We start from the raw sequence: 13,596 nt of genomic DNA, 5'->3' as shown, positions 1-13,596 counted from the left end.
GCTTCCAAGATAAGTTCTTTGAATATGCAGTTTGTCCCACTGTCTCAGTCCATTGTAGTTGCCTTTACCCCTGAGTAAATCCCACTGCCACCTAGTGGTTCATTTACCTGCAGAATCACCCACAAAAGCCTTGCTAGTGTGTGAGTGACCAGGCTCAAAATTCCCCCATTATAAGACTATCTGATTTACTGGTCCACTCTGTTTCCCTGTACAGTTTTTTTATTATACTCATCAGGCCTATAGCACTGCACTGTTGACTGGCTTCACTTCCTTGGATTTTATGTATTTATTAACTAATAGCATAACCCCTCCTCCCTAAATTCCAGTTCTGTATTCCATATTACCATAATAATCCACAGAAAGTTGCTAAGCAGGTATTGTGCTACTTGACTATTTTACTGCTGTGGACATAGATATCAGTTGGATTACAGAATGATTTCAGCCATGAATAGTCTCATTGTGCCTTCTTGCTTATGCAAATATATTTGTGTTATTTTAAAGCATTGTTTAAAATCAAAAATAGTTGGATTATAAAATTTAATTTCTCACTGTAGATATAATTATTTGTTTCTTTTCAGCATATATGTGTCATCAATGATTATGGAAAGAAAAAGTATGGGAAACAGATTTTAGCAGTGGATGATGAAAATGTGTGAAATACCTTTATTAATAACCAATCTGTGTTTACAGTTGTGTTAAGCTGGTATCTAATGTGGAATATATATATCATAAAAAGTATTCTATTTCCAGTGATATGTAGTGTTTAAGAAAAGGGTTGTAAATACTGCTGCAGCAATTTTATAAAGAATTGTTATTATACACTGTATAGAGGGAGAATATTTTCATGTTCCTGATATAACAGTGATCTTAATTGTTGGTATGTAGTATTTCATCATATGATTCTGATTAGCCTTTTTAAGTATATTTTCAAATTTTGTTCCTTATCAATGATCACAGGCCTTCTCATTATTGATGAAAATGAAATGAAGATTATACTTAATGCTGTAGATTAGTGACATTATAAGAAAAGTTTCCATTTTGTGTCTGTTATTAAGTATGGATAAGATAAATGAGTTCAAAAATCATATAAATACCATTTGCAAAGAGCTCTGTATTGATAACTGGTCACATAGTCATCCACTCCTGCTGACATGTTCTTGTTATGGTGTTTAAATGTGGTTTCATTAAAGACAAACTTTATTTTGAAATGCTGATTACTGTAATAGGGATAAGAAAATGCCCAAGTTTGCATAGGTAAATTTATTTCACATTTTGTCATTATAGACATGGCTTTACAAACAGGCATGTTGATAAAAAGAAAACATCACAGAAAAGATGGAGAATGAAACACTAACAGTCCTAATACACCTTAAATGAATGCAACCAGGAAGTTCTGTAACAAAATTTCACAGGGAGTATTATCAAATTTAAATTAATGAATATCCACAAGTATGTTTATAAAAACATCAGACATGGTTAATTTTTGTTTCAAGTCTGGACCATTTTTACTGAGCTCTAGTAGAAGTAAAAGACTCATAATGAAATGGCCAGAAAGTTGTAAGTACTCAATGTGATAGATGCTGACAGCCCTCCTGTTGGGTTGCATTGGTGATCATCTTGTTAAGAGACAAATGAATTTTTTTACTTTACTCCTAGATGGTCTTTGAAATATTTGTGTATATTTCACTGTTAAATTTCTATCCTTTACAAAGGTTTTTTTTTATGCAAGTAGCAGTTAATCTTTATTAGTTTTCACTTGGCTTAGAGCTGTATGCACTGGAATTTAACAAACCTAATCTTGCTACCATGTTTTTAAGAGACATTTCATTGTTTAGAAGGGATCTAATATCTGTAACTTTTTGCTCTCTCCAATGCTAAAGAATGAACTGTATCATTCTATGATACATACTGCATATCGAGTCCTTCTTAAAAAGGCCTCCATAGCAGAGTGCAGTAGCACATGCTCTTTGAGTAGATCTGCCAACCTGCCCTGGTAGATTATAGTCCATGTCCCTCAGTATGAATTGTTGAGGAGGTTTCCATCCTGCATTTTACCTGATTTGAGACTAAGAATATGGGCTATTATCTAGAAATGATTAACCTATATAAGGCTGGGGGGGAAAATGTCATTCTAAGAAGAATCATCTAAATTACTGTAAAAAAAAAATATATATATACACTAAATGGTTATAGGTCACTTACATTTTTCAAGAAACCAATGACAGTAGATAAACTAGAACCTTCCTTCTCTAACAAAAAGATAATAATATTTTGTTTAAAATCTCTGCAGTAGTGTACTTCTCCAAAATACCAGTGGTTGATTTTCACATTACTGACATGCTTATAGTGAGTGAAGAAATGGGCAATATTTTCTTTTGGATGTAGACAGCAGCAGTCTCTTTTTTAATTTATAATAATGTCACAAAGTATCAAAACAACATTTATGCCTCTCATTTGGAGAGATTAGTTTCCCCCTGCAAGTTGTTCTCACTTTTTCAACAAGCACAGTACCAGCTAAATGCAAGGTAATCTTATTTGTGACTTCTAGTTATTGTTTCTCCACCTCTCTTGTTCATTTTACTGAACCCAATAAATAACATCCTTTTTCCTACTTGCACACATATGCTATCCTAAATCAATGGAAACTTTCTCATCTTTAAACCTCTTGTGGATTGGAAAGAGATGGTGTGATCTCTGGATGGAAATAATTTCAGGGTCTATTGATCATGTCTGGCTAACTTTGCCCAAGATCATCTGATACATTTTTATATGTAATATTTATATAAATTGACTTCTACAGAATTCAGAAATATCTCAATTCATTATAGTCTCCTGCATTGGACTTCTAACCTTTGACACTGATCATTATCCACTATTGAAAGTAGGGTTCATCTTCTGGAAAGATAATAAAATGTAGATAAGCATATTTATAGTTTGTATGAAATACCTCAAGTTTCCTTCTGCCCCCTTTTTTTTTTTTTAATATAGTGGTTGGTAACTATATAATTTCACATGTGCTTCTCCCTCCATGGGGGGAGGGAAAGGAAGGACTTGAAAATATATAGTATGGACAGTGTTGAATATGTGTAAATGCATGCATTTAAAGTTTGTTGGATTATATCCAAATAACATATGCCATTTTAACAGTAATATGAAAATCAACTCTGAAAGCCATAACTCTCTCTCCTTAGACACTTATTAAGTGTCTAAGGAGAGATGGGTGTTTCTTGCTAGTACATGTTTATTTTATTACTCAATTTGTTTTTTAAGAATGTTCTGTATAAGCCTTTTTGCTACAGTAAGGCAGATAAAGTGAATTAAATAATTTTTTGAAAAAAACTCTGTATGTGGTTTTAAATTATATACATGATTTATGTCTTCATAAGTTTGCAATCAATTAGTATTCTCCAAACAGAAAAAAAAAAAAAACCACCTAGCTTTAATTCCACCTTTTTTTACAATTTAGGAAATATATGGGTAAAAAATATAGTTATCTGCATGATTGAATTGTACACCATGCAAACAAAAGATATAGCTATATTGACATAACCTCAAAGTTTATTATACATATCATCCAGACTGGGAACTTTGTGGAGTTATTTGGCATTTGCAGGCAAAGCATATTACAAAGTTGTTGAGGTTTATGACATATAAATAAATGGAGTAAGTTGTATAGCATGGGTTGTCAACCAATCTGGCAAAAAAAAAAAAAAAAAGCAATGGTTATTTTGGGACATTTGCATTAGGGTACTTGTGGATTTCATGAAAGCTATGGGAAGTAAGTAAATAAGATCTTGTGTACTTACCCATTAGAAAATTGAGCAAAGTGAAAGAACTTGCCACCTAATTAAATGTACTCAACATCCTGTTCTTTTCAGGGCAGTTTCCACCTTGGGAAAGAAGTCTATTGTTTCCAGATTGGATGGTTAATCTGTACAATGCCATGTTTTTTCATGCAACAAGAACCTGTATGTAGAATGCAGTGTTCTCTCTCTCCACTTCAGATAAATTCTTTGTGAATCACACCATTTATTGAAAGCAACAACCAGCATTGTCTCAATCATGTACTTCTGTAAATGGGACTTGATGACTTTGAAGTCAACTGCATGCTCTGGGCTATACACCTATTTCCATTGACAATAAATTTAGATATAGTCTGCCCATGAAGCTAGACAGTAAATCACAACCAGTTTTGCTTTAACTGGGAAAATCTTGTATAAATGATTCAAATAGTGGGTGTCTGTTAACCTCTTGAAATGAGGATAGGGTTGCAAAACTTTTGGAATTTTTGTCAAGAGATCATAGTTTTACCCTCTGAATGATGGCTGAGTTGGAGACAAATTAGGAGAGAGGTGTCAAATTCTGCACAAATATTCATACTGAAAAATCTCTTTACCACTATTATTTATTTTAAAATTCATTGAACATGACCACAACAGCACCACTCCAGTAACTTTATTCCTACATCTACCTTGTGTATATACTCCAGCCAGTTTTCACTTGTTTCTGTTTAAAAAAGGAAGCTTTCAGAGCAGGCATTTAGCAAACAGCAGTTTCATTCATATGTATTTCAAATTCTTCAGTAAAGATTTCTAAGCATGACAGTCCCTAACATTCCTTTCCTCACTTATAAATTGCATCTGGGAGACATGTCAAATCCAAGAGCTGCTGTATTTTCTTTAGAAGTTTTTTTTTGGGGGGGGGGTGGCGGCAGCAGCAGCAAGAAATAATTTATAGTTTGATTGCTGATATTGATTTTATCAAAAAAGAGAAACTAAAAAAAAAAAATTAATACAAGCTTTGGTGTGCAATGTTCAAGTATGGGAAAAAAGAATTTTTTGCTGCTGTTTTCTTCTGATTCAAAGTGAACATGATACTTCATGGACAACACAGTGAGTTAAATCATACTGAAATAGCAACACTAAGAACACTTATCAGTTTGTCTTTAATAATAACCAGACCAGTTACACTCCATCCTAATCTTGAAAATGGTTGGAGCTTAAAAAAAAAAAAATATCCTGGATGGATTTAAATATTATGTAGATTCTATATGAGGTTTGCAACCAATACACAGAGTTTGACTTTTTCTTATCATGGTTGGTTGGTGCTATGTTCTGAGACTTCTTACATAACTCAGGAATGACTAATAAAATATTGCTACTATATCTCTGATATGCCAAAACCACATAATAACTGCAGAAGAAAAATAATTATATACCATAACAATTAAAACTTTATCTCTGGAGGATAGGAGTGAAGTAGTACTGCTTTCATATTCTCTAAGGTGGCACTATGATAATGGTGAAAATGAAATTTTCTTTAAAAAAAAACTTCACAAGGTTAAGTTACAAAAGATGCTGTCACAGATGAAGCACACCCTACCCCATGATGGTTTGACAATGTGAATTTCAACTTCTATCACAATAACCCAACATGTGTAACAAACACTCCCAAACAAAACTGACTCACCAATCCAGAAAGGCTAGAGTAATTCTCCAAAGAAATAGATGATGGGACACAGCCCAGGTGGTTTGAATGTTGTCAAATATTTCTTCAGAATTTTTAAAGCAGAAAAATGAAATGTTAACTCTAGTTATGCTGCAACAGTTTGTACAGGAAGGAAAATAAAAACTTATACAAAAAGTGTAGCTATGATTTTACCAAAAAAAAAAATAAATAACTCTGAGACTAACTGTACTTAAATAAAAATACTACTTGGGCAATGATATATATATATGGGGGGTGTTTACAGAAGTGAAAGTGATTCTTGCACTGCTTCTAATGGATTGAGCAGCAGCCTGGAAAGCACATTTAAGAACTGCTGGTCAAGACATCAAAGAAGGTAGGTATTCAAGGGATATCAGTGTTGCAATGTATACAGAAAGGGAGGAGTTAGTTAAAAAACAAAGTAATGTAGTGCAATGTTGAGTGGAACTTGTCAGTGCACACTAGGAAGACTTGTGGATTTATTGGATGATTCTTTTCTACAGCAATATGTTCAAGAGGCATCCAGAGGGAGTAAATACTCTTGAATAATCAACAGTAATTATTCATGCATTAAGAATCTGCAAATAAAGCAACCAATCACAGTGTACAGATGTAACCTACCATCAAGGGAAGACTACACTGATCTCACAAATTTAAGATTTACTTAATTATCTTAATGTAACTGCTGTGTAGTCTATTGCAGCAGCTGCCACATAACTTAGCTGTTCAGTCTGGATGAACATTAACAAGATTTTCCCATGTGATGAAACGTTTTAAATTATACTTACAAAACAGATCCTGGGTATAACCTCCATGCACACTGGGTGACCACCCAGGTAAGCAGGGGTCAAGATGTGGCACCCACACCAAATGGAGGAATGCTGCTGCCCCTCTGAGTTTCCAGGCAATACTAGGTGGTAGATGACTCATCAGCTGGTGCCATACCACCACTTTGCTTATTGGAACCCATGTTTAGTCTCCAGAGCTAAGTTACGGTCAACCCTTCCATTTCAAGGGTGGATACAGCTCTAAAATGGTGTTTGCAGGCTGGCTGCTAGTTAGTACACCAGACCGAACCTATTGGTAACTCTTTAGGAGGCTTTCAGATCAGCTAGTGTATAATTTTGCTACCTCTATTCTGCCAGATAGTGACTGGAGGGAGTCCGAGTAGTGTGTATGCTGGGGGCACTGTCAAGGATCTTGGTATATTCTTACCATGTGTAGGCCATATCCAAAAATTTCATTACTTCATACAGCATGTGGCCCCCCCACCTCACATTTTCTTATGCTGTGAATTGTCAAACTAATAGAGTAAGGTTATCTGCAAAAAGATCTAAACCTCCCAAACACTTCCTAGTTCATTTCACAAATATACATGGTCTCAATGATGTCCATTTCCAGTCTGCCAGACCCCCCCCCCATGTACTTTTTCTGACAGAATCTCAGTTGCTCAAATTATTGGCTGTGTGATTCCTTTTGCCTCAAAGAGAGACTTGGTAATTTGGAATGTCCTCTGGTTTAAAATCTCTCTACCTCATTGTGTCAAATTCATCTGTTGCCTCTACCGTTTCCCCAACTCCACTAATCACTTGGACTTCCTCCAGTCCAACTTTCCTTGGTGATTTTAATGTTCACAACTCCAGCTGGTCAAGATGCTTAGACATTTGCAATTACTAATGATCTTGCATAGATTGTTCATTTACCTACAAGAATACTGGACAATCCTAACCATACAGCCAACACACTATCCTTTTCTTACAAACACCCCTTCTTAGTATACTGTCGAAGTGAGTGATGCTTTAGGCACTTCAGATCACAACGTGGTGATTGTCTCTTCTCCAATGGAGCCTTTATCTCATGGCTAACCCAACCTTGCATTGTTTGGCATTACAAGAATGCGATGACCTGCGAGATTTATTTCCATCTTTTCCTTGGTCGGATTACTATTTCAAAACTTCTGATGTCAACATTTGCTCAGATCGTGTCAGTGAAATTATTCTTGTAGGAATGGAATCTTTTATTCCACACTCCACTTTAAAATCTCATCCTTTATCTAAACCTCGGTTTTCCAATAAATGTGCTAAGGCTGTTCAAGAGAAGAATGTTGCATATTGTAATTGGTTTGTTTCCAATTCAATTTCATTTTCTGCCCACACCAATTGTAAAGCAGTTGTTATTCAGTCCAAAAGTAGAAAACTTGCTTCTTGCCCATCTCTGCTATCATCCCATTTTTCTTCCAACTCATGTATTAATGATTTTGGAAACACACTTCCCACCACGCTCCATTCGATGCCTCCTACTTTTAAATAGCAGAAGACTACTATATAGAATTATACAAGGAGTGAGGGAATGATGGGTCGCAAATTAGTAACACATACAACATACATTGAAGAATCAGAAAGCCCCAGGGAAAGATGAAGTTATTGTAGAGTTGTTAAAATTGGGTGGAAGAAACATGGCATAAAAACTGGCAAGACTCCTCATATAATGCAACCATAGTTTTGCTGCATAAGAAAGGAGATAAATTGGAAATTGTAGACCAATTAGCTTGTTATCTCACATCTACAAGTTGTTCACAATTGTCATTACTAACAGATTAGAATCAACCAAAAGAGAAAGCTGCTTTAGGACACGATTCTCAACTATGGATCACGGTTATGCCTGGCATTTGACTCCATACAGCAATGTTTCAGGCACTGGAAAAACAAAGCATAGATAATGATTTTGAAGAAAATATATGAGAACACTACCTCCTTGACTAGACAAATACAGTAGCAAATTTAAAATTGAGAAAGGAGTCTGACAAGGGGAGACAGCATCTTCAAAGTTGTTTACTGCTGCCCTTAAGGAAGCTTTCAGCAGATGACATTGTGGTCATAAGTCATGATTCCAAGGAATCAGAGGAAAATCTGAATCAGTTATGCAGAGTTAGTAAGGATTTTGGACTAAAGATGAATATGGCTAAAACAAAAGTAATGATGAACAAGTATGCCACATAAAGGGATATAATGATTGAAGGAGCAGTCGAATGGAGCGTGCTGGGACAAGTCATCAGCTGGATAGCATTAAGGAAATATAGTCACATATTGAGGAGCAATATCCCAATTTGTTTGTAATGTAAAATAATGAACCAATGTATACTACCCACCATGACTTATGGAAGAGAAGCTGAGAACTACAAAGAATAGAACAAATTATATTGGGAATCAGACTGTTAGATAGTAAAAGAAACACATGGATGAGGCAGGACACGATAACAGATGAAATTCATGAGTTTGTGGGTAGTAAATGGATAGACATTGCACAAAACAGAAGGAACTGGAAAGTTGCTGGAGAGGCCGTCATCCTGCAGTGGATTGAAAATGGTTGATGATGTTTTTCCTTCGGCTTGGAAATTTGCTCATATCCAGCCAGTTTCTAAAAAGGGTGACAATCCCTCCCTCCCATCGCAATTAACTTGGTCTTCTCTTTTGCTCTCACTGTTACTTTTCTTGCAAACAGCCCCTACCATGCAATATTGTTCCCACATCTGGAGCAGTGCCTCCAAAACCTCTCTCAGGCTTCTAGATTCCATTCAGAAGAGGGCAATTAATTAATGACTTGTCTCTAACAGTCTCTCCACGGCACTGTTTTTCTGAATTGGCTTCTATAATTCCTCCTCTCTTTCAAAACAGTTCGGACTGTTTTGAACCATGGCACCAACAGCCATTTACTGTCCAACTTCTCATCTTTCTCGTTTATTCATTCAACTGCCATTTTTTGGAACAACCTTCCTTCATACGTATGAAGGTTGATATTAGAAATTCAAGTCTAATATCAACAAATGTCTTCTCAACCTCCAACCCAAGCACGATACTAAGTACTATAGTTTCTAATACCTTGTGTTTTGGGTTTTCATAAAAAAAAAATGCCAAGCCAGTAAGAAGCAAAGTTTTTATAAAGCTCCATAGATGGACATTTCTCTCTTTACAGACATCTTGAACTGGACAAGAAAACAGGTTTATCAATTGAGGTTAAATAAAAACAAACAACTGGACTTATCCAAAAGTAAATTACTGTAGATATTTATTTTCTCCTCTACCTTCCTTGTTTAGAGGTCCAGTAAAAAGTTCATCACACATCGGAAACTGCAAAAATAGACATATCTAAGAGAGGAACCAGTTACCATTTTTGTAAACAGCAGCAAAAGCCACACCATCATATATAGTACTATATTCAGATTTCATCAAAAATACCAAACATAATTCCTTTAAACAAGTAACATGTCAGTCCCTATTTGCAAAAAAAAAAAAAATTTCCAGTTTCAACTCTATGGGAAAACAACCTCGTCTTATTTTCTCCAATCTAAATCCCATTAAGAATGTATGAAGGATCAAAAATAAAAACTTTCAGATGTATTTGACAATGAATGCACAGAACAACAACAAAGAAAGATTCAATGGAAAAAATTTGATTCATTCAATTAAAAATATACATACACAGTAAGATTATTAAAAGCCATGGGATAATCTAACCAGTGCAAATGTACTTTCTTAAATATTAACAAAAATAGCATATTGTTCTCAAAACTCATTTGAAGTATATCTACTTAATATTTAAATCCTAGTATTTTATGCAAAAAATACAATCATATGATGAACTGCAAATATTTTTTGTATTTTCTAACTGACAATGTATTTTGATAGAATTAATTACAGTAAAGTTAAGCTGCTACTGCCTATTTATTCTGCATACCTCAAGACCTTTTTAGTAACCCTAAAAAGTATAGCATTCCCATCTGACAACCATTTCAGATGATTTTAATGGCGTCACTGTTCACTTTTGAAATGCTTTCAGAGTTAACAGCTGTGAAAGGTATTCACAACAATTAATTGCTTTTCCATATGAACAATACTTATTTTCCCAAATTTGTTCTGTAAATATTTACAGGCAGTGGTAAAAACAAAATATCATCTTGCATACTATTATGCTAGTATATATTAAGAAAACTTATTTTCTAGAAGCCTGATGTTACTGATTAAAACTAATTTGAAAAAGGGATATAAAATAGAACTAAATCAAGCTACTGAAAATACTAAAAGAATTACGTATCACTGCCCTTTTAAATTAGAACATTTTGAATATTTACGAATTGTACTAACATATGTATGTTGCAAAGGCATCATTCGACTAGATGTGTTAATATAACTCAGCCACCTAATGTTTTGGTAGTACTAAATTGTTATGAAATTAATCTCTAATTTTTACCAAAAATTAAGAATATTTTCATTTATGTGCTTAGGAAAAAAAAATACATGATAAGACAGGTTTCAATTATATTTGCAAAGCTTCTAAGTACTTCATAGTTCAAAAATATAAAATTAAAAAGGAAACTAAATTCTGTGAATGTGATTTTGCATATTAGACAATTTTATAAATATGCATTTATATACAGAAATTTTCATACATCTTTTTTTTTTTAAATAAATACAAATTTGAAATATGAGGTACTATTTGGTTTGGTGATATGGTTTCAGTTCATGTTGTCTAACAACTGAATAAAATATTTTATACATATTGAAAACCAGGAATTGAAAGTTTCATAAAGTAAATTTTCCAAATATGATAAACTGACAGCTTAAAACAAAAACTTTATCCTAATAAAGTGTTTGTCCTTATAGTGGGGAGAGGCATGTGCACATTACTCATGTAATTCAAAGACAGCCATATATAGGAGTGAATAAATGGCATTGTTCTGTTATATTATAAACATTGTGTTACATTCTACTTCACAAGACTACATATTCTATTACAAAACTAAAAATTAATAGAAGACATTAAAATTGAAATATATTCAATATCAAGGAATGACTGAATGAACATTTCTTTCTTGGCTGTAATATTATGCAACCATTATTACATGATAATTCAATGAAATCTCAATTGATGAGCCTAAAAACAGGCTTTTGCACTATTTATATAGAAAGTAATATACATACAACTTTTTTTTTTTGTAAATTTTTTTAAAGTGCAAATTTATTAAGCATGAAACTTTTCTCTTTACTTGAAACTTTTGTGTGGGTCACCTAGCAACAGTTCCACTACAACTTCATTTTTTTCTTCCACTTAATAAATATAGCACCGTCTGACTGCTTTTGATGCCATCATTTTACATGAACAGGCATCTAAAAACTGAAAATTAAATGTATAATAAAATATATATACAGACAATAACAATTAAGTATATTATAGATTTGTCATTTCTCCCTGAGTTTGTAAAAAATATTTTCCTATCACTGATCAGATTTTTAAATGCAAAAATTCATTCCTAAACACTAAAGAGTTTAGAGGAAAAATGAGCCAAAACCTCCAAGAGGTCAAAAAATATATATACCCATAAAAATCAAATGAATGTGTTATAATTATTCGTTTACTACACCCAACCCTAAAAGCATCTCTCTGAGAATAATATTATTAGTGGATACTAGTTCAATTTTCACTTGCTTAAGATATCACCAGGAGGTTTTGGCTAATGTTACTGAATTTCATTTTTAAAGAAAGTATATAATAAAATTAGAAGACATTAACCAGTAAAGTTGGTTCATTTAATGTACATGAGATCCTCCCACAAGTAACAGGACCACAGACAAGTGCTAAATCCTATCACTGAAGTTTGCAGCTGCACATATTGTTTGATGAAGCTTCCTGTTTTCATTGTTTTATCCATTTTCCAGGAATGGAGGTTAACTTTGTTAATTCCTTACCCTCCTTTGTTATTATAATGGGCATTAAAAGTTTTAACATTTTCTTTATAAAGAGAAGTTTTCAGTCTAAGAGTTACTTAAAAGGCTTATTTCCCAACTTCTATATTATACTCATTTTAGAAAAATATCATCTGTGAAAAATGATTTCACAGAATACGTTTAATTTCATTTAACTATGCAGTATATAATTTGTGAACTGTATAACTGCCCCTAGTAAGGCATCTTTGTATTGATGACATTTTTAAAACTTTCAGGAAATTTTAATAAAAAAAAAAAAAAAGCTAATCTAATTTCTTCAGTGCAGTAAACTATTTCTGATATTGCTTATTATGAAACTGACTTTGGTTAATAAAAGAACTGAGTTTGATTAAAATGAAAATTCTAAATGAACTTGCAAAATCTACTGCCTTCAAAAGACATTGTATAGTGAATTAAGGTAAGATGAGGATTATTACAAATGTACAAATCAATGGCTAGACGGAAAGCAAACTATCGTTGTAGGACTACCTGTTTTTATCACAGTCACGATTGTAAGTCTGTGCAAACCTACCGGACTTGTAGTGGAGGTGACGACTACTGCAATGCCAAACTACTCCGGTAGAGTTAACCACGCAACTTTCTTTAGATGAAGACTAGAAAAGTTAAAAATTTCTTATGCTTGGATATTCAGTCCTGATATTTCAAATGTACTGCGAAGTACATTTATATGCCAATCTTATCTGTCATGTTTTCTTAAATGCCATTACACCATATAAAATAGATTATGGCTGTAATGCAGCGTATAACACAGACATATATCACATATGTGATGCACGCACTTCATTCTGCAAATATACAAACCAAATGATATATTTTTTTTTTTTTTTGCAGTAGAAAAATAAATACAACCACGAACAAGCTTTACATATTTACACATCTGATGATTTTGAATCTCGAAGTTGTGAGTGTGACTTTCTTCTTCTACTCGACTCATCTTTTTCCCTACTTTTAATATCCACACAGGACATGCTGCCTTCTGCTTCTCCGACAGTGGCCCTTGCACCACTTGAAACCGGTTCAGATTTGCACTCTAATGAATCTTCACGTTTTATAGTCCTAGATTCACATCTGTCTTGGCTTGGCTTTTCTGATTTGTTTTCACTGCCTAGTTTGAGACGAGCCTACAAAATATGCAAAGATTTTATATATATGTAATATGATCGGGTAATTTTTTTTAAGAAAATAAATACAATGTAAATATTTCTTGCTAGGGATATCCTTATGGTGGCCCACAAAGTTGCCAATCAGTCTCACCAAAATTGTAATTTATTTGATAAACATATAGAACTGAAATGCACAATAATCACATATCTTTGTTAATATTAGC

The 13,596-nt window shown here is 33.6% G+C and overlaps 2 protein-coding genes across 2 annotated transcripts in view; one reads left to right on the top strand and one right to left on the bottom strand.

The window, feature by feature from the left end:
* The window catches only part of LOC150090985 (hypoxanthine-guanine phosphoribosyltransferase-like), a 96,575-nt gene extending 95,919 nt beyond the window's left edge, over positions 1-656 (top strand). Inside the window, exon 8 of the mRNA XM_090379413.1 lies at positions 579-656. Coding sequence (XP_090235539.1) covers positions 579-656 — 78 coding nt within the window. The remainder of the gene's footprint in view (positions 1-578) is intronic.
* Positions 657-13,138: 12,482 nt separating this feature from the next.
* LOC150090984 (voltage-gated inwardly rectifying potassium channel KCNH6-like) overlaps positions 13,139-13,596 on the bottom strand; it is a 490,763-nt gene continuing 490,305 nt past the window's right edge. The window contains exon 18 of the mRNA XM_090379306.1: positions 13,139-13,390. Within this exon, the coding sequence (XP_090235432.1) occupies positions 13,139-13,390 (252 nt within the window). The remainder of the gene's footprint in view (positions 13,391-13,596) is intronic.

This window comes from Mastigoproctus giganteus, chromosome 1 (genome assembly GCF_048544385.1).
Source record: "Mastigoproctus giganteus isolate SK-2022 chromosome 1, ASM4854438v1, whole genome shotgun sequence".
Taxonomy (NCBI): Eukaryota; Metazoa; Arthropoda; class Arachnida; order Uropygi; family Thelyphonidae; genus Mastigoproctus; species Mastigoproctus giganteus.
Note: the sequence above shows the minus strand (reverse complement) of the source record. Positions and strands in the feature narration are given on the sequence as shown.